This window comes from Muntiacus reevesi, chromosome 2, assembly GCF_963930625.1.
Source record: "Muntiacus reevesi chromosome 2, mMunRee1.1, whole genome shotgun sequence".
In the NCBI taxonomy this organism is placed as follows: Eukaryota; Metazoa; Chordata; class Mammalia; order Artiodactyla; family Cervidae; genus Muntiacus; species Muntiacus reevesi.
The window spans coordinates 141013693-141041671 of record NC_089250.1 but is presented as its reverse complement, the minus strand read 5'-3'; the positions used below and the strand labels follow the sequence as shown (position 1 = coordinate 141041671).

General features: G+C 40.9%; 1 protein-coding gene across 13 annotated transcripts in view; it reads right to left on the bottom strand.

Annotated features, from left to right (window-relative positions):
* Positions 1-777: 777 nt before the first annotated feature.
* The window catches only part of LCOR (ligand dependent nuclear receptor corepressor), a 129179-nt gene continuing 101977 nt past the window's right edge, over positions 778-27979 (bottom strand). For all 13 annotated transcript variants that reach the window (XM_065922996.1, XM_065923000.1, XM_065922994.1 and 10 more), the window contains one exon: positions 778-15529. In XM_065922996.1, the coding sequence (XP_065779068.1) occupies positions 11185-15529 (4345 nt within the window). In that variant the 3' untranslated portion in view covers positions 778-11184. The remainder of the gene's footprint in view (positions 15530-27979) is intronic.

The window sequence follows — 27979 nt, the reverse complement described above, 5'->3', positions numbered from 1 at the left end:
CTGAAGCAACTTAGCACACACATAGGAGAGTTGAAAGACTATAATGGAACAAGTCATGAGGCAAGTAGATGGCAGGATTTCCTGCCACCTTTCTGCCACAACCCAGCATGGGCTAGGGAGCTGGGATGCTGTGCACTTCACCCCCGAGATTTAGCAATGAGGTCAGGAGCATGGATTCAGGCGCTCCCTGAACCTCAAGATGAACCACTAGTGCCTTCCCAATTCTGCCATGGGAATTCCCAAGGACCATTCATTGGGTTTCCTATTCTTTGAAGTTAGGCATAACTCACAAAATGGCCATAGATCTAGCAAACAGATTTAAGTCCCAATATCGGTGGCCTAGGCCAAAGTCATATGAAGTATTCTGGAGTTGTTTGTTTAAAGACTTTTTTAATATGGATCATTTTTAAAGTCTTTATTGAACTTGTTACAATATTGTTTCTATGTTTTGCTTTCTTGCTTGTGAGGCATGTGGGATCTGGGCTTCCCCACCAGGGGTCAAATCTGCACTCCCTGCATTGGAAGGCAGAAGTCTTAACCACTGGACCATGAGGGATGTCCCAGCAAGTATTGCTTTTTGGTTCCCTCTGGCAACTTAGCAAATTTGCCGCAGACTACAAGTTGAATGCTAGGTTTCCATGTGTTCTGCACCCTCTCCAGTAACTACACAAACACACTTTAATATCAAAGAAGTTTAATACACTGCAATAAAATAAGCGCCTAGGAAAAGCTCATGGAATAGATGTCAATGTTAGAGAAATCCCTCCCACACAGCCTCCAGCTCCACACCCCACCCCTCAAAACCAAACAAGAAAATCTGAAACAACCTAGAAAATTCTTCCAAGCTTGGATTTCATTGAGGGCCCCTTTACCAGTAACAAGAACACAGTTTCCTACACAGTCTAATAGGAAAGCAAAACACAGAAGCACAGAGTCCACAAGATTTCAATATTTGAGACTTGGTACATATTCAAAGTTAAAATAACTCCAACTTTTATAGCTATACATATTGTTTTTAAAGCAACTTAATATATTTTAAATTTCATATATACACTCTCAAAGGTTCTTCAGGTGAGGTATGTAAACATTGTCTAATGAAAATTTTTCAATGTTTCAAACCAACAAATTCACAGCATACATTGAATTTTCATCCATAACAGACACAGTATTTTCCTACACTCACTAACATAGTGGAAATCCAGGCCCAAGGGAAACATGCTGATCACCAGATTACCATTTGCAGGATTTCTCGTGTCACTACTTTTGACAAGACCATCTTCACACAGGTCAGGCGCACACACATGGTACCGGGAAGGAGCGAGGCCCTCTGGAGACTGTCCTTGGGCATCCGGATCGCTGGCTACAACTCACAAGACGGCAAAAGAGGAGCACACCTGAACAACTACGAGACTGACCTCAGCAAGGACAACACTGGGAAGAATCAGAAAGACCTTTACAGGAACGGTAGAGATTCATCTTAGAGCTCCCTGGATCCACAGCTGGATCAGCAGCCCTGCCCTAAACTCATTCTGAAGGTTGTGGCCTAAAAAGAATAAAAAACCCAACACGGCACCTGAGCTTCAGTTAAATTGCATGGGCCTCCTAGGACACTCTGGCCTCTCAAAGGCATTAACTCTAGCCTGAAAGGAGGACCCTGGGCTGTGCTTTTCATACAGGTTGGGGTTGAATTTCATACTATCATAATGCATATGGGAAAATAATGCCATGAGTTCACAAAGACGACCCATGTCTGCACGCAGACATTGGCCAATGACCTTGGAGGAGCTCAATTTTGAAAACTACTTGTTCCCTGAGGGTAAACAGCAGGCTTCTATTGAGATTAAGTGAGGCTAATAAAGGGATTATTTATTACAAGGTAATAAGACTCGGGGAGCCTCAGGCCGGAATTCTATTTTACCCCCACATAATCTACCACGCTCCCTCCCTCCCTCCCCCCACCACAAGAAGTAGTCACCTTCCCAATGACACACATAGGTTCATTTCTTTCCTCTTGCTTGCTTTCAGGCACAGCAATGGAAAGTTTTATCCTAATGCACCCACTTCGATCTAAAAAAACACTAGCGAAAAATTCCAAACACCATCATAAATACAAAAGAGAAGACATATTCCAAAAAGCCTAAAAAACTACATTATTCTATTCATGGTTATCTGGGTGTGGGATATTTTTCATAAAGTTCAGGACGGTCACAAGGAGAGGTTGCTAAACAGCTTAGAAACCTGTTGGACTGGACACGCTGGGATACTTGGAGGAGCAACTGCCCTCTTTGCACGAACCTAAATGGGTTTAACCCCAGACATGCACTGGGGCTTTGGACGTTTCAAACCCAGGCACAGAGGAATAAAGGAAATGGGCTAGCTCTTAAAGGTAGGTCAGATATATAGTCAAGGGACTTTGTATTGACCATTTACATTTTTAATGCAAAAAGTTCTTACATTTATGCTATAACCAAATGAGCTTTGCCTCAACTAGATTCTGTAAACCCTAAAAATTCATGGAAAATTGGTAATTTTTCAGTCTCTGTCCAATTTTTGAGGTGTCTGGTCCTGGCAGATTTCTCATCCATTGCTAGCACTGTCTAATGTGAAGGAGCGTGCAGACAAACAGAAGCAAAAATTCAAGTACAGCAACCTCTCCAGCAAAGGCAAGAGGTCTTAGCAAGAGCTGTTCTACCCCCCACCCTATCCTCTGAGACAAGGGCTAACACAGAGCCCAGAATAAATGTTATTACCTAGAATCTTATTGCTTACGGGCAACACATCAGAAAGAACACCTGGAAATCTGCTCTGGGGACTGACCACTGACCAGTTTATCATACATACATGTGTGTGTATATTATATATATATATATATATATATATATATATATATATAATATATATACCATAACCAGATGAGAAGAGGGGGCAATTAAAGCTTGGACTTGATGTAACATTACAGATCAAATGCCCCAAACAGCTCTCAATCTGCTCATTTTTGTTCTTTCTCCATGTGTGTACTGTGTTATGAAAGGAAGTCCACTGCTCAAAATATATTCTTCTACAATACTACAATGCAAACCAACATCACTCGGAACATGAATCTGTATACAGCACATGTAATAAATATTTTTTTAAAAACTATTTACAACATTATTTCTTGTGAACATTTAGATGAGAGCAAAGTATTTTTTCCTGCAAAGGTTAAAAAAGTTTCAACTGTCTAGTTCAGTGCTAAATTCCCTGGCACCTAGTTACCCATTCACATTTCATCTTAAAATCAGATTTGCTTACAAACAGTATCTTAGAAAAAACATTCTCCAGCATTACTGTTCAAGTGTCTTCCTCATTTGTTTAGAAAAGACAAAGGGAGGCCATAAGTAAACAGGCAAATTATGGTTCAAATGGATGACACGAATCCCTGCGTGTCCAGTCCCAAGCTCTCTGCAGGCCTGGAGCTACAGTTCTCAGGCCAGCCAGCCAGCCGGACAGCAAAGCTGTGGCTCAGACAGGGGTGCCCAGGAATGGAGCACAGGGAAGAGGAACACGATGGGAAAGCATCGGTTCCGTTTCATCTACGGGGACTGAATTGCAGATCAGGACTCCTGAGAAGTAACGCTGCATACATCTTAGAGCAGACGGCCTCATTCTGTACCATCGGTTACAGGTGGGGTTGACCCACATCTGTGCGGAGGCTTGTGAGACAGATAGGGGTGGGGGAGGAGGCGGCGACGGCTGTGAGCTAAGATGCTCAGCACTGTCAAGGTGCGGGAGGAAGCAAGCTTATCTCCCCTGGTTTAAGAGAGTGGGAACAGGTGTCTTTCCTGAAGGTGAGAAAGACTAAAATACATCTTAATGCTTTCTTTAGGCAACCAGTGGTTTCTCCATATCCCACAGGTATAGGTTTGGATTTCCTTGGGGTTACAACAAGGGCTCGTTTCCCTGCACAGGCTGTTGAAATGTACAGTAGAATGGGCCAACTGCGTATATAAGGAGTGGGTGGCTTGAGACAAGTCCCAATGCCCTGGCTGGCACAGCTGACCCCATCGTGGGAGACCCACTTTGTTCTGGGATGGGGTGACAGTGGGGAATGTGCTCAGCTTCCCAATGCAGTTGTGTCTGCCCCAATACAGTGAGGGCTTCAAGGTTTCACCCTTCATGATGTAGTTTGGGGGTTCAGTGGCTGAGCATGGGAGCTGGGGAAGATGGGTTTTCTAGAAAGAACACTTTTTTGGAAAGCCCTTTTGACAGTTTTTGTTTGTTAAAATAAATACTTTCTATAGAAGCATTTGAACAGGAAAATACCACTATTTACACAGTGAAATAAATTTCACAGTGGTGTGTATAAATATGTATTATATATATGTATTTGAAATCATAGTCACACACTCTCCTAGAGCTATTAAGAATGAAGAAATCACTGGTGAAACTAACAACCTTAAGCTGTAGGGCTCTAAAACTCATCCCTACCTGTGGTATAAATATACAAAATTATGAAAATCTTGTTTGTACAGTATCTCTTCCACAAACTAGCTCCCAAATTCTACAGTGTTAGCTATAAGATGACATGAAGTGGAGATTACAGAAAAAAACAATTTGAGTGAAAAAGTCGATAAGCTGAATAGCATTTGGACCCAATGGCTAAATATGAGAAGAAAAACAGTCATGAAATGCTTGTAATATGACATACACATGTTCAGTGAAGCACTTGAAAGGTAGGTGGCTTCCCAGAGAAGGTGTCTCCTGGAAGGGGCCTGGGGGCAGAAGAAGAGGGAAGAGGCAAGGTGACAAAGGTGGGGCCTTAAAATGAGGTGAGCTAGGCCTGACCAGGAAGGAGTGGGTTTCGCTGGCTAGGCTGGAGAGCCCTGAACTTCACTCTAAAGCTGCTGGTGTGCTGACAAGGTGCCATTGACATGCTGGTATTTTTAAGAGTTGAGAATGGGGGATCTGGAATGAGGTTCAAATAGGTAAAGACCAGCCATGTATGTTCACAAGTAATGACCAAAGCTTGGGAAGTGATAAACTTGCAAACATACTGTACACAAATACACTGTATGGTTTCTGGGGGTGAAACCAACATGCCCTGTACCTGCTGGGAGGGGCTGTATTCTAGGCTTTTGAGTTCATGAGTAAATCCATTTATGTTGAGCACTGCTGTCGAGGAATGTCGTTCCATGAGAGTCAAGTTCACCTTAACTCATAAACATGAAGACAATCGTAGTACTTTTAGTTTAAAAGATTTTGTACTTTTCACTTTAACTTGGTATTCTGGTAGATCAGATTGAATGTCCACAATTCAACAAATATTCAATCCACAAAGGGATGTGTGTTCTTTAATACACGAACATTATTTAGGAATAATGTGGGATAGCAGCTGTGTGCTAAGATAACAGGCAAGAAATGGTAAAATCTAAAACAAAAGAAATGTTGCAGTGCTGGACTACATGAAAAAAATACATTTGTGCCTGTGACCACACAATTTGATCTTGAATGGCATATTGCAAGGATTGGGCAAGGATCAGTAAACCTTTTCTGAAAAGGGTCAGGTATTAAAGAGTTTATATTTTAGGCTATGTGGGTCACATGGGGTCTCTTTTTCTTTAAAACATAACCCATTATACCTTGTTTAATGCATTCCTCCAATCTCTGGTGGATTATACAACTATGGGCAAGTGAGCAATCTACTTCCATGTGGCTTGCCTACTGAGCACTTCGTGTTAAATGGAATGGTCCCACACAGGTGAAAGAGCCTCTGTCAACCGTGCTCGCCGGCCCCTCTGAGCACTGATGTAAACCACCAGGGTTCTGGGGAAAGGATCAAAGGGAAGGTATTGCAAGAAAATAGCCAGCACTGGCTCAAACCAGAGGCAAGAAAGCATGAGCAAGGATGCCTGCAGAGTGCCCCGGGCGATTTTCTGGGTCCTCGGTACAGCATGATGAGCCCTGAGCCGGGAGCAGCGTCGGAGCACTCTGGGGCTCTGCCTCAGCATGGCTGGATGTCTTTAAGGGAAGGGGGTCAGACCTTTGTGTCCTCCAGTCCATCCACTGGAGATGACAGCAGTTGGCTCTCATGTTTCAAGGGATGAGCTATATCAAAGGCTGTCTCAACAGGCTTCCCCAAATTCTGCTAATTTTAACTATAGTAATCTTTTTGCTCTTTTTTTCCCTGAAAAGGACTTGGGAGCAAGCCTGGGGCAAAGTACACGATGCTGGGATGTGACGACTGCCTTGTGGATGCCTGACACAGACATGACTTCATACTTGGAAAAATTTCAGTATGTCAGTGGCTATCAAGCCATAAGAAGGTAAAAACTCATAGTAAACAATTCAAATGATAATTATCTGTTTCAAAACATATGAAACAGTCATTGTTTCAGAGCCACTGACAAAATTTTATCAACCCTTCATTTTGATAAAAAACATAGAAACGGATCCTTGAGTTTTGGGGAGGGAGAAGACAAACCTTGGAAGTTAACTGGATTTAATCTAAAGATACCATCCATAAATTCTGTCACATTCAGGTTATAATATGCTCCAATTTTCTATTATTCTTTCTAAAGCACTTCAAGCTTCTATTTTTCAGTTGTTGGCTTGCTTTTAATATAATTATTTTGAAAGAAGAGTGTGTGACTGAAAAAAATAGTGTCAATACATTTTCCTAGAAGCTGGCCAGAACTATAATAAACAACACTTTGGGTTTGTGATTGAACTTTTTTTCCCTCTGTGAAAAGGCTTTTCATATCTAAATGTAAGGTTCAGAAAACTGAAGAGCCACCTAATGAAGTCTCAACTAACTTTGAAAGAAATAAAATCTTGGCTTACTTGATTAGTAATAAACAAGAAGTGAAGCCAGAGTCAAGTCTATGATAAAAACTGAATGAAAGGAGAGGCCCAGGCCACATACTTTTAGAACTCCAAATTCCTATTTGCTCATGGATTCTGACTAGAGGCTAAAGGTGACGGGTGATTTTAATAGGATGTGAGGCTAAGGCAGTTCAGGTTTCAGGAAATGGTATTTGATGTGCTGTGGCAACACGTCTCTTTCACAGTATGAAAAAATAAAGACGAAAAAAGAACAAAATTGAGGTAAGATGAGGAGGAAGAAGAAGAGGACAGAGAGAAGAGGCAGAAGAAAGGAGAAGATAAACCAGCAAGGTTTTTTTTTTCCCCCCCTGAAAAGAGATTCTTCTCTCAAGCATGGGTCAACAAACTTTTTCTCAAAGATCCAAGTAGTAAATATTTTAGGCTTTGTGGGCCATGTGGTCTCTGCTACAGATACTCAACTCTGCTGCAAATACATACAGCCACTGATAATACCTAAAAGAATGCGTATGGCTGTGTTCCAATACACTTTTATTTACAAAAGCATGACCAGCCCACAGTTTGCAGAGCAGTGAAGGATCATCTGTAGGCCAAATGAGAGCCTGCATGGGCTGACCTGAAACCATAAGGAGCAGGCGGTTAGGGTACCCTTGGCCAGCACCTGGGGAAATTCCAGTTCTGTCCCAGGGAAAGTGACCAGATACCAGACTCGCTGATGGTGGCACTCACTACGGCATCTCCAGCTTGCCTCACATGGCACGTTGGCCTTTCCTTCTTGGCTCTTAGGCCCATGGCTCAATAGGCAAGCTGCCCACAAATGACAGTGACAGCTTCAGTCTTCACTACAGAATTCATTCCAAGGGAGAAGAGTCCAAACTTCAATTCGAAATGACTGTCATGAAGTGATGTGTTTATTGATGACCTATCTGAACTGTGAGGAATTCACCTGCACAGTCTCATGATGCACAGAGGACCCCATTAGGAGAACCACATTTATGAAGTGATGACTAACTACACCTCTTCCATCTATACTACACAGGAACAAGGAGGCATGAAACCCATGGCCTAAGATTATTTTTAAAATAAGGCTTGTGTAGAAGTCTTTAATGAAGTGCAGATACAAGAGAACTGGTCTACCAAAGGGAGCCAAGGGACTAACAACTTCAGGGTAACAGACATGACTAACATTTGTACATACATAGCCTCACAAGCAGAACAAAGGTTCATAGCCTTCCTGCTGTGCTGCAAGACTTAAAATGTCTGTGCCAGTGCCAGGGGCGAGGCTCTGGACCCTGAGCAAGGTGGTTCCTCTTTGGAGCAGACTCCAGGTGGTTCCTCCAAACCCGGGGAGCCTCAGAGGGTAGAAAATGGGAGATGGAAAAGGACCTCCTAAAGAGGGCCCAGCTCTGGGGAGCTATGGTGGAGCTTCAGTGACTGCTTTCCAGGAGTCTTCCAGCTCCCCTAGAAGCTCAGAGGGAATACTGATGTTTTCTGGTCATCAATGTCAGCTCCAAAAATCACTTCTCTGAGTACAGGCCCAGGAGCTGAATTCCTTTTAAATTTGGAATCCACAAGGTGGGACAGACTGCCTGTGTGTCTGGTGCAAGCCACACTGCGACGATGGCTACAGGAAGTGGGGGAGATCAAGGGGAGTCTTGAGTCAGAACCAAGTCTAGGCTTGGAGGTGTCAGAGACAGGCTTGCCAGCATCTGCTGTAAGTGTAAACGTGCCTTCCAGAGTTGGACCTCAAGTCTGCTTTTTTCCTTTTTCTATTAGTAAAGTTAACTGAATCAGCAAAAGTGAGATTCAACAAATATAATTCTAAACTTTTAAGTGTCTTACTTATGTAGAATCCCAGTCTATTTAAATGTAGTCTGTTATAAAGTATAAGTTGATTTTAAAGATGATCCATTGCATTGGTAGGTATATAAAATAAATAGATGCACATTGATATCTTTTCTCCAATGCTGTCTAGAATGGGAGAGAAGGCTATGATCTTGAAGTGATAAGCTTTTAAAAATGAAAAAGAAATGAGGAAAGGAATGGAATGGATTATAACCTGCAACTGGAAAAGTGCCACCTACCTCCAGCCTGGCATCTCTCCCTAACCTAACCCAAGCACCCTTACAAGGTAGTCTGTGTGCAGCTAAGGGGCACCTTCAACGTATGTACAGGGGCCAGCACACCTGATGTGGGCAGACCTCCACTGGTAAAGTCACCACAAAAACAACATCCAGTGACGACTCTATGAAAAGATTTTTTAAAAAAACTTTAAAACCACTTACATATATTAAATGAACCTACTTAAAACACGTTAATGCTTCTGTGCAACTTAATGCTGAGGAAGGTTGCCAACACACACACTCAGCAGTTTCATTAATATAGGTAGCTCTGGAATGGCCAAGGTCAAAGATACAAAAAAAGAAAAAAAGACTCATGGGATAGAGGAGACACTAGAGGGGAACAAAAAGGCTTCTTTGAAGATAGTAAGCTTCACTGTCTGCAAAATTCAACACCGTGCTCAGTTTCCCATGAATCAAACACTTTTTTCTAATTCTATCCAATCTGCAGAAGTTTTCATTATATACAGCAAAACTTTAACAGAATGGGTAGAAAACTTGTTTTATCATGATCTGAATGAACTAATGCATGAAAACAGGTACATTGGGGTTTATCCAAACAGATTTCAAGCAACAGGGATGGAAAATCTTTTAATAAAAAGGACGGAGTAGCAGCTGTCCATACGAGCCTATTTTGGGGACAGAGCATGTCAGAGAAGCTGGCTGAAGCTTTAGCGAGCAAGACTTATTGGCAGAGTGGCCCAATGGAGATGCCGAGTACACACTGTGTTATAATAGAGCAATGTTACAGGCACCAAGGTAAAGCCAATACACTCATCTCAGGTCTCAAACAACATCAGTTACAAATATTGCAGCTCTCGTTTTTGAGCCATGGAACAGAGCCCGACGTGATAGAGGCCATTGTGATTCTATAAGCATTAACTACAGTGTAGATGTTAATCCATCAGAAAGGGCATCTACTCTAAACATGTACATTTCACACTGGAATACCAGCTGAGCATCAGCTCCTGGTACTGGGATGTGTGTGGGCACACAATGAGATGTTGATGCTACTTTCTCCAACTGAAAGGCTGCTCTGACCTTTTTAGAATTCTGAGTCTGGTGCCATAGTGATTTGGGGAATGCTCATAGAGACCCTAGGCTATATTTAAGCCATCTGGCCTACGCTAATTACTCAGCTCATGAACACCCTATCACACTGTATGGAGAAGAAAGAATTTTACTGTAGAACTGGGGAAATGGGAGACATTTGTGGCTTTATAACCACATGCAAATACCCCCTAACACACACACACTCTTTTAAACTTTCGTATTACTGAAAATAACATTTTGGCTTTCTTTGAATACAGAAGTACTCAAGACAAGAAAAATAATTAGAATGGTCACTCTTATCCCAATTGTCAAATTATGGCAAAAAGATATTAGCTTTTTTTTTTCCTCCCAAAGTAGGATGAAAACCTCATTAGTGTGCTAGCAAGCGTGTAAGATCAAAAATGAAAAGGATGGGAAGAATCAGTAATGCAAATAGTTTGGGGGGTGTGAATAATTTTCAGAGCTCATATATCAATATTAACACCTTGTGACACATCTTTTGTCCCATGGGCACATAATTTAGAATATATTTCCTCAAATGACAAAAGACCAGAGATGAGTGACCAACAACAAATATGAATTTTTAAAAAGGGGTAACAGAAGTATTAATCTTTTATAATAATTATAAATTCCCTCTGCATTCTCCACATACTGTAAAAATGATTTGGTTTAGCTTTCAAATATCATTTAAACAAACAAGACAGAGGGAAGTTCACTGCTGGGGTTTGCAAAGAGGAGCATGTTTGTGTACTGACACTGCAGGGTGGCTGCTGAAAAGCTACTTTTATGTGCATGATGGTGGTCTTCTTGGCTACAGTACAAGTGCTTGTGCATCAAGTATAAAATACAAGCCTTTAATCACATAGATCAGCTTTTTAGCTTTTGTAAATTTAAAAACAAAAAGGATAAATAAGGCACTGTACTTTTAAAAACTAAAACTGCTTGGTTCCAAGTTTAAAACCCAAGGAACAACCAGAATATAATATATAACTTCCCTTACTCAGCCTCAGAGAAAGACTCTGCAAGTTCCCTTCTCCATCTGAGACGCACTTTCTGACATCTTAAATTGTGGTGTTCTCCATTAACTGCAGATTTGAAAGGCTTGATAAGCTTATAAAAGCAGATTTAGTTAATGCAAAATAAAGGGTTACTTCTATAGAACAGTTTTAACTCTGGGCTACCGCCCTGTGAATCACTTTGTATCCAACCGCCTTCTTTTGCTGTGGGAAGAGTCCAGCTTTGCCTTCAGCTTTCGCTTTCTCTGGGCCGCACTGTTCTCTGGGGTTTTTGTCGAGGGTCTGGCCCGAGTCTTTCCACTGCTCTGCTTTCGATTTGTGGTTTTCTGTGGCCTGGAAGAGGACTCACCTGCCCCTTTTTGCTTTGCAGATTTTGTCACCGAATCCGAGGCAGAGGACTGGGTAGGTCTTTTGTTTGCAATCTCTTTTTCTTTCCTGGAGGGCGGGCAGCTCTTCCCAGGTGACTTTTTAAGGATCTTCACTTTATTCTCTTTTGAAGCTGTCTTTTTGGGCAGCTGGCTGCTTCTGTCCCTTGTGGCTGGCTTCTTGGCAGCGGAAATTCTGGTGGACCCATCAACATGCCTTTCTTTGCTGGCCTTCATCACAGGCCCCTTGTCCTTCCTGTCCTGAGTGCTGCCGCCTTCTGTCCTCTTGCGTTTATTCTGAACCTCTGCTTTTGGCAAGACCTCAGGCACCTGCTTCCCTTTCCTTGCCTTCGTTCCATCGGTGCTCTTGGGCTTAATGGGAAAGCCATCCGCACCGACTTGCAGGGCGAGCTTGGGGGACATCAGAGGATTGATGCACACACTCTTGCAACTCTGTTTGCTTTCCACTGCCGGACCAAATGGGCTTTCGACTTTCTCGTTCTTGATCAGACGCTGCTGGGCTCTGAGCCTTCCTCGAATGTTGGAGTATTTTCTAAGGATGCGGGTACTGGCTGGGGTCGGTGAGTTGGTGGGAGGATGGCTGCTTCTACCTTCCTTGACCTCCTCTACACTCTCTTCAGGACTGGGGCTGAGGCTCATGTCACTGCCATCCTCTGGCTCCACTTGGTCGGGATTCTCTCGAAATTTAGCCCAGAGCTTCTGTGTTTTCCAATTGTTCTTGGCAGGAGTAGCTCCGGGAAATTTCTTCAAGTGTTTTTTCAAGCGTTCGGCCTGTAGAGAACTGGGGTACAGGCTGGAAGGAGGGTACTTCTGAAGAGGGTGCTTGACGGGTGGGATGTCACCTGGAAGACGAGTATTGAGCTTCTTCACAATGACCAGAGACCGGGTTTCAGTTGTCTCTAAGAACCACTTGCAAACATTAGATAATTTAAAGTTTGTCATAAACAACATCTGAACAGGAGAAAACTTCTGAACCTCCAGTGAACCCCGACATTTCCGTGACCTTTTCTTGCTTTTCCAAATCTCCTTCAGCTTATCAGACTTGTTCCTTGCCCTTGGTGTTGGCTGGGCTTCTTTCTCCAGCTGGATCCAGCCCTTCTGAACTTTCATGTACTGGGCATTGAAGTTGGCAATGAGCTCTTGGTTCTCCTCCTCAGCACACCATTCCACAAACTTCGGCTGCTCGTCCACCACGGTGTCCACATCACCCTCATCGACGGGATCTCCACTCTCGGAAGCTGCATTTTCCTTTGGGATTGGGTTTCCTTGTGCTGCTTCCTTTTCAGAAGTCACTTTTATAGTATCCAAGGAGTCCAGAGAATGAGTGTGTCTTAGGTTGTAGGTGGAGGAGGTCAGTCTTGTAAGCCTTGGGGCCCATTTTGGGGGCACTGCAGTGTCATCATTTCCACTACTTGATGATCCCAGCGTGCTAGACGGCACATCGTCACTATCGCCATCTTTATGCTGACTGTCGGCACTGTCTATTTCATTCACGGCCTCCTCCGTCTCCTGTGCAGGAACAGGTCCTGGCTTCCCCTGTGATTGTTCTGGGAAAGTACAAGGTATGCTTTCAGAGGGCTCTTGAGTACTGTTCTCACCTAATTTAGACTGAACATAGATTTCCAGTTTCTCTCCAGGCAGGGGCTGGCCAACTGTGGCTGAGGGATCACTGCTGGGGAAAATACTTCCTTCTTCCCCTTTGCCTTCTTTCACCAGCATGTTTTTAAAAGTCTGCCTGGTGATCACCCCACCCCCTTCAACCTCCTGCTCAGCGTCTTTCTCAGGGGTGTTCTCTTTCTCAGGGGTGCTTTCATTGACAATTGGGTTTTCAGTGTCTTCCGGAGCTTTTGTATGGAAGCCTTCAGTAAGGAGGCTCTCGGGTGTTGTCCCAACAGGGTACCCTTCTTTTTTAGAGCGTTTTGCACCAGAACTCTTAGAAACCTTGACATCAGCACTTGGAGAGGAAGAATCTGAACTTTGATTTTTTAGGCACCTCTCGGCAGAGGAGGAATCTGCAAGTTGACTTCTGAGACACCTATCAGAGGCCTCAGGTAATTTTCTACCTTTTTTCTTCTTGTCTAGATTCTCTTCAGGTGACTCAGTGTTTTGAGCACATGCATCTTTTTCTGAAGGATGTTTGACATCACCATCCTCTCCCTCTAATTTTCCTGTACCACCTGCTGCCTCCCTTTCCTCAATTTCACTGGGGTTTTCATTTGTCAAAGTGCTGCTTTCCTTCGAGAGTGGGTCAGTATCTAGCTCCTGAGTGTCTTGGGTCTCGGCCTCAGTAGCAACACTTGGCTCTTCCTCGGCCTTTCCTGGGCTCATGGGAGGATCCAAGACCGCAGAAGGACTTTGATTTTCTGAACACAGAGGGCTTTCTTCTCTCTCTGCTGTTTCAGGAGGGGAACCAGGCCTGGGAGCAACATCGTCACTGCCTCCCTCAGAAATGCTCTCTGTGGTGGGAAGCAGGGGACAGTCTTGGGGTACACTCATCTCCTCTGTACTCAGCAGTTCAATTGGCTGCTGGTCTCGTCCAGGGGAAGACATCTCACTTCCCGTGGGAGCTGAGACCATGGAGCTGCCTTCTGGTGGGTCCTCTTCAGGAAGATGAGCAGGGAGGGGCCACTCTGGGCTGCAGGCTGCTGTTTCCTTTGATGTGGGGGAGCCACTGGGGTTTGCATTATTCGTCACGGGGCAAACCTCTGGCTCTTGAGATGCCTTTTCAGGTGACGCATCTCTGTCTCCTTCCGTGAGAGGGGGTGTTTCTTTACTAGGTTCTTCAGGCTTGTCTTCTCTGGGATGCTCTACGTCTCCTGTAGGTGGAGGTGCTGACGTGACAAGGGTCTGCTTGGGAGTGACCACTGCCTCTGATGCCACAGTTGAGCAGCTCGCTTTTTCTTGGGAGTGTAAATTCTTGGCCAGCGTGCGAACAGTTGGCAGCTCACAGCAATCACCATTGAAAAAGTATCCTCGAGTACTCTTCCTGGCTGTTTTCCGAGAAGATAATATCGATCTTTGATTCTCAAAGTGGCATTCTGTTATTGGCTGGCTGATATAAACGACATCACACTGGTTATCATAATCGTTTATCCTCAACCCTGATGCCCTTTTACTTTTCCGAGCTGTCTTTATGGAGGTGGATATCATCTTGGTTCGTGAGTGTCCATTCGATGTTTTGTGTACAGGTGGCATAGGGCTGGGGGCTAACCAACCATCTTTGGAATGATCAAACTGGCCCTTATCACTGGGCTGTAAATGGTAACCCATTTTATTTCTTCCTAGGGAGTGAAGATGGTTCTCTTGCTTTGGCCTTGAATCTTGTTCACATGCCTCTAAGTCCTGGCGTAAAGGTGTTTTTGAGCTACACTGTAAAGCATTCTCTTTGTCAGCAGTTCTAGGTGAATTCCCCATAAACCCTGAGTCCCAAGCCTCTTCTGATAAAGCTTTGAATGAATTTCTTTGAGAAACAATACAGTTGTTGCTCTCCTCATTATTTTCAGCTGCCGCTTTTACTGCAATTAGATTTTCTACTAAAGCTGCACTCTGCACATGGTCTTTACCATCTTCACATATTTTCACATCTGTGTCTTGCTCCTGTTCAGTGGTCTGCCCCTCCAGGTTCTTAGAGATGCGGTGGAAGTTTAATGAGGAAGAATTCGGTGCAGTGAGGTATCCCAGAGTGGAATTATCCATTGAATTAGGTTTAGTGGTTGGAAGTTCAGAGGAATCTTTTTGGACAACAGTCAGAGTCTTCTCTGTTCCATCTACAGAGTTTGTCTCAGGCGGAGGCTCCTTTAGGGCCTGCTCTGTCAAATGTGGAGGGCTGTGGGAGCCTGCAGAGTCTATGGGCAAGTCTACAGAAGTAGAAGACTTCATGTTGAGACACAGAGCATCCTTTTCTGTATGTCTGGTGCTGAACTGGGCACAGCCAGCATCGCAGGTAGAGGTGTCCATGGCTCCAGAATCAGAAGACTGCAGGTCCTCGGAGCCGGGCTGAGACTCAGTGTACAGATCGTTCAGAACACGAATGAACTGCTTCTGATGATGTGTGCACAGTTTGACCATAAACTTCTCCAGTGGGGACTTCGACTGATGGTTAGAATGTACTGCTATTGCCTCTGCTGAGTTCTCACTAGACAGACAAAGAGAAAGAAGAAATCAGTATGGTCATTCTCCAAAGAACCATTTTTACATTATTAAATTCATCAGTGTTACTTATGTTTCATTCTCTGTCCAAAACTGCTTCTCAGGGCCCATATGCTTTTTATTCAATAGATTAGGAGCATCTATTCAATGAAAACATAAGGCCAACCCTGTAGTATTTTCAATTTTTAGTGACAATTTTTAAAGTGATTATTCACAAATAATTTCTATCTTATAAAGAAGAAATATCATTGAGAAGAAGCTTTTCTTCAAAAATTAAAATTTTGGCCACATTATTAACTCCAATTGGCCAACAAACATTTTTGTTTTAGGCCTGGGCATTCCTGTTAAATAATCACTGGTTCATAAGTCCATAACATGGACAAAAATTCATATACACTGTATTGCAAGTCTTGGTTTAGAAATACTTAGAGAAACAATAGTTTTAACATGGTTTCTCAGCTTGACCAATTGGCTGGACTTTAGAATTCTGCAAACAGTGATGCAGGAATCCTTCTGACCCTATAGGTCATGGAGGAATAGAGATCAATAATTTTACACTTCAGATATACTGAAAGATGAATGACAAGCAATTTCCTACTCCTAGCCTCTAAATGAGGACACAGATACAAAATCACATTGTAAACCATAGAGCTGTCAATGCATGGTAGTAGTAGTATTATGGTGCATCAAGTGCCACCTGTTACATTTGCCTAGACCTTTAATAAACATTTTAGAATAATCCACAGGAAGCCAACCCTACATTCAAGAACCCTTTTCAACCATTTCTGTAAATCATCTAGGATACTCTTAGGGTTTAAACAGGACATTGTGGGCAGGAAAGGATGGTACTAGATTGAGGACAGGTTAAAAGAAATTTCCACTTAGATAACCAAGTTTTCAAGAGCTGCTTTCTGTTTCTGGATGTTGGGATTTTTACTAGGCCCATGCAGTTGATGTGTTGCAGTTTTCTGGAGCTTTATACAACTTCTCAACCTCTCTCTTTTCTCTCCTAATTCCTTAGGGGACTATTATCTGACTCTTTACGTAACATAGCAAAGTACGAAGGGCAGCTTAATAAATGTGTGCTGAGCAGAAGTTGTTTGATAGTATCTTGTGTACTAAGTCGCTTCAGTCGTGTCTGACTTTTTGTGACCCTGTGGACTGTAGCCCACCAGGCTCCTCTGTTCGTGGGATTCTCCAGACAGGAATACAGGAGTGGGTTTGATAGTATCTTCCAGCTATTTTTTCTTCCATCTTTGAGTTTATCTCGCTGTCATGAGGTGCCTTTAAACAAAGGTGTGCCCTGGACAGTCTGCATCAGTCTCCTACTTCCTCACCTTCTTCTGGCCTCTGAAGCTGTGTGGTTTTAGTGGAAAGAGCGCAGACTGTGGAATGTGAAAAACCGATATTCTACTTCGGGCTCTGACATTTACTAGCTATAGGATCTTAGGAAAATTACTTAACCTCTCTGTACCCTGGTTTCCTCATCTGTAAGCTGGAACTGAGGTATCGGTATTTCAAAGGATTGTTGTGAGATATTAGATAACATATATAAAGCACAAAGCACAAAAAAGCAGGTGCTCAATTTTACTTTCTCTGTTCTGACTCATGGAGATTTTTAAGGCCAAGTGGTGAATAAAGCTGAAACAAATCCAAGTACAAAACAAAACAGCACCAAGAAACTACTAATCAAATCTGTGGTTTAAACTGTTTTGCAAGAAAAAGGGGTTATGCTGTGTTTTTATTGTCATAACTAGTAAGAGAGAAGCTCTCTTCAGAGGTACCATGGGTATCTGAAAAGGCCTGCATTAGACTATAAATTAGTCTAATTTAAATTAAAACCAGAAATGTCGTAGAAAATGCCTACCTCAATGTGAAACTCATTACTGAATTGTGGATAAACCAGGAAAAAAGATTATTATAGAAGTATTACAACAGATGCTTAGGGTTGGTGAACATGTACATGCTGGCCATAGGGCCAAAATCTAACAAAAGAGAAGGAAAGACCAAGAGCAACTGGAAAATAACCTTACTGAACAGGATACTTATGATATGTGTATTTTTTCTATCTGTATACTATCCTTCAGTAAAAGGTTTAAGAGAGGAAATATCTTGAAGGTCAGCAGGAAGAAGCTCCTCCCTTCCTTTAGAGCAGGGGAGACACCTGGGACACCCTTGGGTAAGTGACTGCAAAATCATTTTCAACTCTCGGACTCAATGAGATATATACGGGGACTTAACAAACTCCTCCTGCAAGCTGCAGACTTTGCAGCTCACGGGGAAGTCAGGAGGTCCCTGCTGAAGGACTCTCCCCAGGAGGTACCTGGTGTCCAGGTCCATCTAGTGTTACTAACTGCTGTTACTGTGTGTTATAGGATATAGTACTGGGAGACACTGGAGAGTAGTCTATGCTTTGCTAGTTGTGTGACTTTGGCCAAAACACTGAACCATTTTAGATCTTAGCAGAGCACCTCCCCCATTGACCACTTAAGATAGTTGCAAAAGAAAACCTACAAAGTTTACACAAATGCCAGTTACCATTATTGTCAGCCAGTCACATTAAACATGCTTCAGTGAAAATAACTCAGGGAACAGAAATGCATATTAATACTTTCTTACGACCCCACAAAGTGGATTTTCTAGATAACCAAAGTTTATCCTTCAAGCAACAAACATTAAAAATTTTAATTACTTTTGGTGGAAGTCTTTAAAAAATCATCTCTTCCTCTGAACATAATTTATTCTTTCTTCATGACTCAAGGGTCATTACCATGTACACTAATATTGAAGTTTAGCTATCATTTTTATTATGCTGAACTGAAATATATTGATAGCTTTGGAAGCCACTCAAATAGGTAAATCTACTGCCTAAATACAAAAAAGTCACAGTGGCAGTCTGTACTTTATTAAATATCTTTCTTCCGACTGGCTTCCAAAGAGCAGCTGTGTTTGAGAGTCTCATTTCACCTTCAGTTGAGTACTTCTGCTCACTAGCTGAGAATCCAAATCTCAAGTGCTAGACTGGTACCTTAAGTGAAAACAAACATGCTCTAAATGAAGGCTAGAGGTAGAGTTTTGTAAGTAAACCACACAGATTTCTTGACAACTTCAACTGCTCAGAGCCCTTTATTTCTGTTTTTGGCTCTTGGCTGTGTTCCTGATGTTTCTGAGATAGGTACAAATAAGTGGGATATTAACTGCCTTTTCAATGCATCAAAGAAGATATCCTAAGTACATTTTAGCAATACAAGAAAGGGGGGAAAAAGATCTTGACAAAGATCTATGAGAAGGATTAAGAAATATCTTGGCATCTTATTGTAGAAAAGAATGAAGAGATAAATGGTAAAGTCTGTGAAAATCTTCTGGAACTGCTTCATGCCTGTGGCAGTGCTCTGGAAGCAGGATTTGGAGTTCGGAGTTAACAACATGCCTTGAGATTCTTGAAATCAAGGAGTGTGTGCCCAGTAAAACTAGAGTGCTCTCAAGAAAAACAGAGGAGGCACTTTCTTCTAAAGCTATGCTCAGAGAGAATAAAAAACTGAATAATGATTAATCTACAGATGATACTAAACTTCCTCTATGGTTGTGAAACTTGGATCTCCTGCTATCCCACATCTCTCAATAATTTAATAGTGATTTAATATTTCATTTACCCCTGACTAATGTAAGATCTTCCAAAGGGTCATACAATCAGCTCTGAAGCAATGACCATGGCAATGTGGCTAGTCCCCAAGGACAAAGCAGACAACCAGTCGCCTGTTGGTGTTAGCTGTTTCTCAGCACTCTGGCTGGTGGACGTGGTGTCCTCACAACTAAGGCATACAGGAGACACATGGTTAGTACCCACTTAACTCTAACCTAGAACAATGCAGTACACATGTGGAGGCTGAGCAATAGCATCAGCGAGGTGGACAGAGACCATCCCAACCCTAAAAGGCTTTTACAACAGTGGTTTGGGGACGCTCAGGAGATGATGCAAACACTAAAACTGTAAATGGCAACCTTGCTTATGATAAAGAGACATCAACAAAGGGTCGCTCTGTGTGTACATTCCTGGTAAAAAGGATCAGGGATGATGTACTGGTAAACCACAGGTCACCAGAGTAAGCAGGAGGGATCCTTGGCCACCGCAAAACTATCATCCTAGAGTGACTGTATCCTTTCCTGAAATTCAAAGCTACAGTGGTTTGTAAAATTCTTTGGCAATGATAGGGGTCTTGTACATTTACCCTGCAATTTGTATCTGTTACTGACTTAATTTGTCTTGTCTTTGTCTTAGCTTTCCAAGAAGATGTAAACTACTTGAGTGCAGGTAAGGGTCACATTTCATGTTTTTCTGTTTCCTCTTCGCAAAAAAAGAAGGGGAAGGAAAGGGAGCATCAAAGATGCTTCCTGGGTTTTCATCGTGGGCAGCACTATTTACTGAGATAGGAACACAAATAACAAAGCTGGCAACTGCTGACCATAGGGGTTTATGTGTCTGAAGAGTTCTGTTCTGTACACACTGAGTTGAAATGTTTATAAGATTCTGAATCTGTCTGGTAGGCAACCAGGGACACACAGGTATGTTCCCACCAGGAGCTTCACCTGAATCTGAGAACCTTCACATTAATACCAACCTTTGTCCAAGTGTCATTAAATGGGCCCTGTTATAATACCTAACTTTACAACTATAGTAATAAAATTACTTTTGACTGTGCTTCAAAATTACCCAGCTTCCTACCTTATTTGACTTTCTCTGGAAACTGCTTCAATCAAACCTATGTTTAGATGACTTTTCTTTTCATACCATTCAACTACTTCATTTTAAAAATTAACATCAACTTTCTGAAGTTTAATTCTATTATTCATTTTTCATGTTTTAAAGAAATGGATGCTGGCCAGCTTTGCCTGAGTTTTAAACAGCTGGTTTCTACCTTTGCTTCTATTCAGTTCTTCCCAAGGTCTCAGGCCTTCAATAGAGCCTAAATACAGCATTTCCATTTACTTTTTAAAGAGTAAATAAGGAAACCAGAGAGGGCTGAGTTTCTGCCCTACAGACTACTCATGCAAACCTGACCTAAGGAGAAGCACTATGTTTTATTAGTTCAGTGATTATAGTTGGCATCATAGTATGCTCATCACATCTGACTATATTAGAGTTTTAAAATAACAATAAGTCATCAAAGATTTTGAAACCACTTGCGTGACTTCACATTTCTTCTGTTCAACAACAGGACACTCTCTAATAGTTAAGCTAATTTTTCATCAGTCAGAAATACTTCACCACTACCACGAAAGAGCATTGAGATCCTAGGGACTGGCAAATGGAAAGAATGGCTATAGGAGAAGAGGACAACTACTGAGATTAGTGCTGAGTTTCTCTACTTGCTGAGAAATGGCCTGTGTGACCTTGAACACTTTGTCTTTCTACGCCCAATTCAATGCCTAATTCTTAAGGGCGTGGCAGGATAAGATAATATTCATAAAAACTTTGAAAGGCACAGTTTAAGAATGATGTGTTGTTTCACAATCCTATCTTTAATGATTTACTCAATGATATTTTTCTAGATCAGAGATTAGACAGAGCTGAATTTGCCTACTTTGTCAATACCACCACACTTATATTTACAAAGGATAGCATTCCAGCGGTTAATATAAATGGTGGATGGTCCAGGCCCAGGTTCTCTTAGGGTAAAAGGTCAAATAAAGATGAGACGTGGCAGAGAGCTGAAATGACAATTTTAAAGAGCCTAGAATGTGGAACTGAGGGATTCAAATAGTCTCTCAGTATCTGCTCTAGAACTACCGATGGCAAATGCAACATCATTGATGACCAAAATATGTTCTTGTTGACTGAAAAAAGACCAAGAAGGACAGTGAATGATGTCTGGATGAGAACTAATCTTAGAAGGAGAAAAAGATAATCCCAGGAAACCAGAAGGGGAAAGAAAGCTTGAGACAACAGTTTAGACGGAGTGACCAGAGAGTCAAGAGCTGTAAATTAAGTTGGCTTGATTTTTTTCTTTAAATACAAGAAAACACCAAAATGCACTGTTAGCCCTGCTTGAAGAGTTGTAATTTTTGCCAGAGCATAGTCTGAGATTATAATTCCTAACTCCTTACTTCTAGTCCTTTAAGCACTGAAAATATAAGCATTTTCAAGGGCCTGGATAAGTCTGCTGACAAGTATTCATCCTTCACTGGGAAGTGCATCTACCTCTGGCTATTTCACATTTGTGTATCTTCCATACCTGGATACAGGAATACACTAAGGTTTATGACAAAATTGTATGGGCTTCTGTGTGTAACGGAGGAGAAGATAAGCATGGGGTATAGAGGTCTTCTTCACTATTTAAAAGGCCATGTACAGTTTTATGTGTAAACCACTAAACAATCAAGTTTTCTTTCCCAGAACCGAACTAGGAGAAAAAGTAAAAGTGTAATAAGCCTGGTGTGCTGCAGTCCTTGGGGTTGCAAACAGTCGGATATGACTGAGTGACCGAACTGAAGCAAGAAACAGTAAAAGTGGTAAGTGAGAAATAAATTCTTAAGATCACAGAAAGTGGCCTCTTAATATCAGGCAGCTTAATACATGATTTCCAGGTGGGTGAAATCCTATGAAATTAAAAGACACTTACTCCTTGGAAGGAAAGTTATGACCAGCCTAGACAGCATATTAAAAAGCAGAGACATTACTTAGGCAGCAAAGGTCTGTCTAGTCAAGGCTATGGTTTTTCCTGTACGGGTGTGAGAGTTGGACTACAAAGAAAGCTGAGCACCGAAGAATTGATGCTTTTGAACTGTGGTGTTGGAGAAGACTCTTGAGAGTCCCTTGGACTGCAAGGAGATCCAACCAGTCCATCCTAAAGGAAATCAGTCCTGAATATTCATTGGAAGGACTGATGTTGATGCTGAAACTCCAAAACTTTAGCCACCTGATGCGAAGAGCTGACTCACTTGAAAAGACCCTGATGCTGGGAAAGATTGAAGGTGGGAAGAGAAGGGGACGACAGAGGATGAGATGGTTGGATGGCATCACTGACTCAATGGACATGAGTTTGAGGGGACTCCGGGTGTTGGTGATGGACAGGGAGGCCTGGCATGCTGCAAAGTCGGACACGACTGAGCGACTGAACTGAACTGAAATCCTAAATATTTAAATTTGGACTTAAATTTGGACTTAGACTTCTGTCTAAATTTGGATTTAGACAGAACATGATTTCAGAACTGGTGTTAAGGAGAGATCAGAATGGTGGGAGATGGTGTGTGTGTTGGGTGAGGGGTCAAATCCAAGATGTATCTGTGTCTCTTCACCCTGTAGAAGTACTCAGAGAACCACTCTTGCTGATGGCAACGTGGCATCTTGCTCAGGTGTGGAGTGGACGAATAGTTAAGAACTACTGATTTAAAACAAAAGACATGCAATCCCTTTCTAATAGCTAAGTTTATTGTGTTCTTAACCAAGTTTGCTAAAAACAGGGCAGAACAAAGGCTCAAAACATTATGAATACTGTAAACTGGGGAAAAGTGATTCAGACAGTGGTTACTGGATAGTTTGCTAGTTTTTCTGTTTCTCAGGGTTTAATAAAAGGCTATTATTTGGAGTACCTATATGATATTAATAGGAGCAGTTTAAGGCTTATATTGTATCTTTTATGTACTGTAAATTCAGCTAGATTGTCAACTTTATCAAATTACAATAAAAAATACAATTATCAAGGAGATCCTCATGTTCACTCTTTAACATATTTCACCCTAGACGCAAACGTACCTGGGAAGCCAAAATATAATCAGAAAGTTACATTGGTGAGTTAGAAGTCAGAACAAGATGTCATTAGCCAAAATAGTCCAGTGCCTCCATCTCCTATCTAGGAATGTAACAGGCTCACAAAATAAACACTTCTGCCAACTACTTACTTCTGAAAAATTTTTATCCACCACTCCCCCTCTACCATATTGATTTTTGTTTCTATAATCCTAGATAAGGCTCTGCATGCAAGACTAAATATATTACTAAATACACTACTTTTGTTAATTAATATAAACAAAAGAAGGGAGGGTTCAATGGCAGTGAAAGACAGGGGACTTTGGACTAGATGGCATATATTTTAAAAATGATAGCTTCTGGACATAGGGAAAGCTGCTGCTAAGTCACTTCAGTCGTGTCAGAGTCTGTGTGACCCCATAGGGGAAGAAATATCCCTAAATGATATACCTAAATACTCATTTGATGAGAACACAAACCTAAATTATTAATGAGTATTATAACTACAAATTCTTAGAAGACACTTTAAAATAGACTTCAGAAAATAATACAGTAATTACAGACAAAGAAGACAGATCTCTGCCCAGATCTCTGCTCTGATTTGAACTGAAAAAGTGTCTGTCCCTAGACTCACGGAATTACTGAAACCAGATTAAAGAGAGATCTGATCTGAAAGGCATACCTGACATTTTAGGTCAGGATACATGAGCGCTTATGACAAGTCAGCAAGTCTGGCCTATTTCTTATGTTTGGTCTTTGTTTCTGTCAGGTAGGGGATTAAAATCTATGTTGTTCTTTGGGGGAAATTGCTCTTCAACTCCCTTAAAATGACTAGGACGATGACAGACTAAAAAAATACCATTGTTTAGGCAGAATACAGAGATGCTCACTCCCCAAGTGAGAGCAAGGGCACTGTCACGATGCTCTGTTCAAGGAGGGTGAGGGGAAAGAAACATCTGTTAAGACTCAACAGTGACCAAGAACCATGCAGTTTCCCTGCAGTGGAACTGAGAGGAGTCCGCCTAGACAAGATTTCCAGTACTACTGGAAGGTATTTCTAACAAATCCCCAAATGATCACTCTGCAGGGCAGCGTGTGTGCAGAGGGAGAACTAGAGGAGGCATGGGGAGCTGACGCACAAAAAGCACAGAAGATGATGGAGTCCTGCAACACAAAGGCTCTTCCCTCTCAAGAAATGAAGTGGCAGGTTTTTAACATATATTCCTAGTTTTTGGGGGGGTGAAAGGAAGAGAGGAAGTAGCAGATTACATTAATATCCAAATACGCAGTTATCTGGTATTTTTGTGATTTTTATGGAGTCTTCTGTATCTTAACTTTTCTCATGTTCTCTTGCAGTTCTTAAGTCTCCACTCCTGAAACCATATAAATCTGTGGTATAATCCTTAAAAGTGGCAAGTTCTACTTTTGGTATCATATAATAAGCCGCTTAAAATTGACACAACGATGACACTCCTAAGTATTAACCCATTATGTAAAGAACCTAGACAACTTTGCAAAATGTAAAAGGATTTAAAAGGATTCCTAAGGTACCTTATACAAACTTTACTGTTACTTCTTACTTGTTCACTTCATGACTGTTAGAGGAGGTATATATATTTTAGAATTTAAAGTATAATAAGAAAACTATTTTCAGCTACCATTCTCTGGGGTATGCTCTTGGAATAAATAGTGCTTTATAACCATCCCTTACCCCATGTTTCTCCGAAACACTCAAGGCTACTGTCGGAGATACACTAGAGTGAGGGGAACTATGCAGAATCATCTGTATATTCAAGGTTTTATTTAGGAAGGTTGGGAGACAAAATATAAGCAAACATATATACATATGCACACACGTATACTCAACTTATGTACTTAACACTACCTCAAAGTTTATTCAATGTTTATCCCTAGTTTTGTCACTTGTGATGAATAAACTAACTGAATAAATTACTATGTAATGAAAATAGTTTTCCTAAGACCTTTTCAAGGGAACTAAAAAGGGAAGCGGAAACATTCTGACACATAATCAGAAAGAAAAAGAAAAAGTTTTCAAAGAAAATAAGTTCACATCTAATTGACGAGGCAGGCAATGGAAGGGAATTTTGAATGCCAGACAAGAGGATAGGCTTCTACCTTTAAGCACACAGGAGACTGCTAGTACCAAAAGAAAAAAAAAAAAAAAGGATGCAAAGGTATGGTTTACATAATGGCTTTCAGAAGAATTAGACTTTCTGACTGAAGCCAAGAAACAAACAGCCAAGAAATAAATGACTCAATACACACGTTCTAGTTTGGATGTGTATGGTAACACCTAAGATTCAACGAAACAGTATTTATCTGTATTATGCTATGTTCTCTGATTGGCTTTTTTTTTCTTTTTAATTTCTTTTTAAAATGTTTAGAACTCCCTGATCTTATAATTTACTAGTAAGCTATAACCAGTTGATTAAAGTTTGAAAAGGTGGTCTAGACAGACTCACCAATTCCTAGCACAAGAGTCTGCTATCCTGATTATTTTCTTCTTAGTCCATTTCTGTCTACCAAAATTACACTACTAGGTTTTCCTGGGGAAAACGTCTCAAGTCATTTTAATATAGACACTGAAATGAACACTTCTAAACTGTGCTAGCTATGATCTGTTTGAAATGCACAGAACTCCCATTCAGTAAGAGTGTAATTAAAATCTCATCAAAAAGGCAGTGTAGTCTCCCAATTCTTTTACAGGAAAACTAAAGGTCTGATGATTAAACACATTAGCACACACGCATCTCCACCATCCCACCTAGCTCTTACACTGTGTTTTTCAAATTACCACCACGTAAAAAGAAAAACCTACAAATATGTAAAATTTCAACCTTGAAAATAAAAAAAACTATATATAATGGAAAGGAAGATAAATTCTACGTAACTTTGTACTTTTTAAACATCTACTTTCGAAACAACTTTTATTCCACTTAATCTTTGAAAAGAAACAAAAAATTATTAGTAGTTTGATAACATTCCTCTGAAACAGGAAGAAGCAATCAGAAAAGCAGCATTTCACATTTCAACTATAGTTCTACCATTTCTATGTCTCTGACTAAAGTTAAAACAAGTTAGAGTTAAAACAAGATTGGGTGAACAACGTCCTGGTCTAATACAAACTTACCTGCCTCACTTTCAAAGTTTTAATCAATATAAACAACTTTCTCCACAATTTTCAAACTGATTTTCTCACTCTTTTTACCCCTCACATTAAATTAACTCCTACCAGGTGATTTTACTAACTCTCATTTATTGAGCACTTGCAAAGAGCCTGGCATAGTGCTAAGTATTATACATACAGAATTTTATTTAAGTCTCAAAGCAAATCTCTGAGGTGGGTGGTATAAACCCCTATTACTCAAATGAAAACAGGTTCAGAAAGATTTAATAACTGTTCAAGACCATGTACTAAGAAAGATTTTGGGCTAGGCTCATCAAATTCTCTCTCTTAAACTTGAGGTATTCTCCACTCTTCTATGCTCTACCTACTCTTCAAGATTCACCTCTTCCATCACAGAGTCAATAATGCTAATTTCTATTTAACAAAGAAGTTTTAAATACCTCACATTTCTTTACTGGCGATTTCATAATACAGATTAAATTCTCTTCCTAAAAAGCAATGTAAGTTTATTCAACAAAGAAACTAAATTAATAGCTGATTTAATTAGTTAAAAGTGAATCTAAAAGGAAGTTATAAAATCCTTCACTTTAATTCTAGGTTAAGGGTGCCAAAGTGGTATAAAGGTAAGTATAATGGTTTGCAATCATATTAAAGGCAACTCACTATATGTTAGGAGAGCAGGCAAGTCCCCCAAAGACCCCAAGTTCCATGTTTTTCATTTTAAAAATAAAAGATTAGGGTGGAACCAACAGTGTTTAGTCAGTGGGTTAATAAAATACCTCCTGTGGTCACAGCAATGTGAATATACACAACACTACTAAATTATACACTTAAAAATGGTTAAAACTAATTTTATGTCTTTGGACAGAATTAGAAAAGAAAAAGATTTGCCAAACAAATGAACTTAAAAAATGCAACACCTCCCCTCAAAAAACCTTCTGTGTTACAATTTGAAAATATATAACATGTTCGTCTCACTCTTATAAACTGATGCAGGCATCTGTACTGTTAAAAGACTGATTTTGATTGAGACAGATTATATCCAGTGAGCCCTAGCATTCTTTGAACTCTAACATTCAAAGCAGAACTAGCTTGCACACAATAGAAACAAAAATTATGAACCCTATCAATACTTTAAAATCAATCAGAATAAAAAGTAACTGTTTAAGTTAATTTTTGCAAAAAGATCATCACATTCACACAGCTCATAACAAAAATTTAACAAAACAGACTTACTTTAAATAAAAGGCATCTAAAACGATAATTCAGCCTAATCTTTCTTTTTGAAAATGCTGCAAATGCAAAGATAAGACCTAAGGTTTACAAGACCCTAGTAATTCAATAAAGGGTTGCTACTGTATTACTCAATATTTGAACAAATACAGCTGGTGTATCTGCCTCACATTCAATAGAAAATTGCAGTTTTAATAGGCACAGAGTTTTAAATAGGGCCTAAAAGGCATTCAGGACAGCATTCTCTTTCACTTTACAGATGAAAAAGCAAGTGATCTTTCTAGTTTACCAAGTTGCATGGATTTATA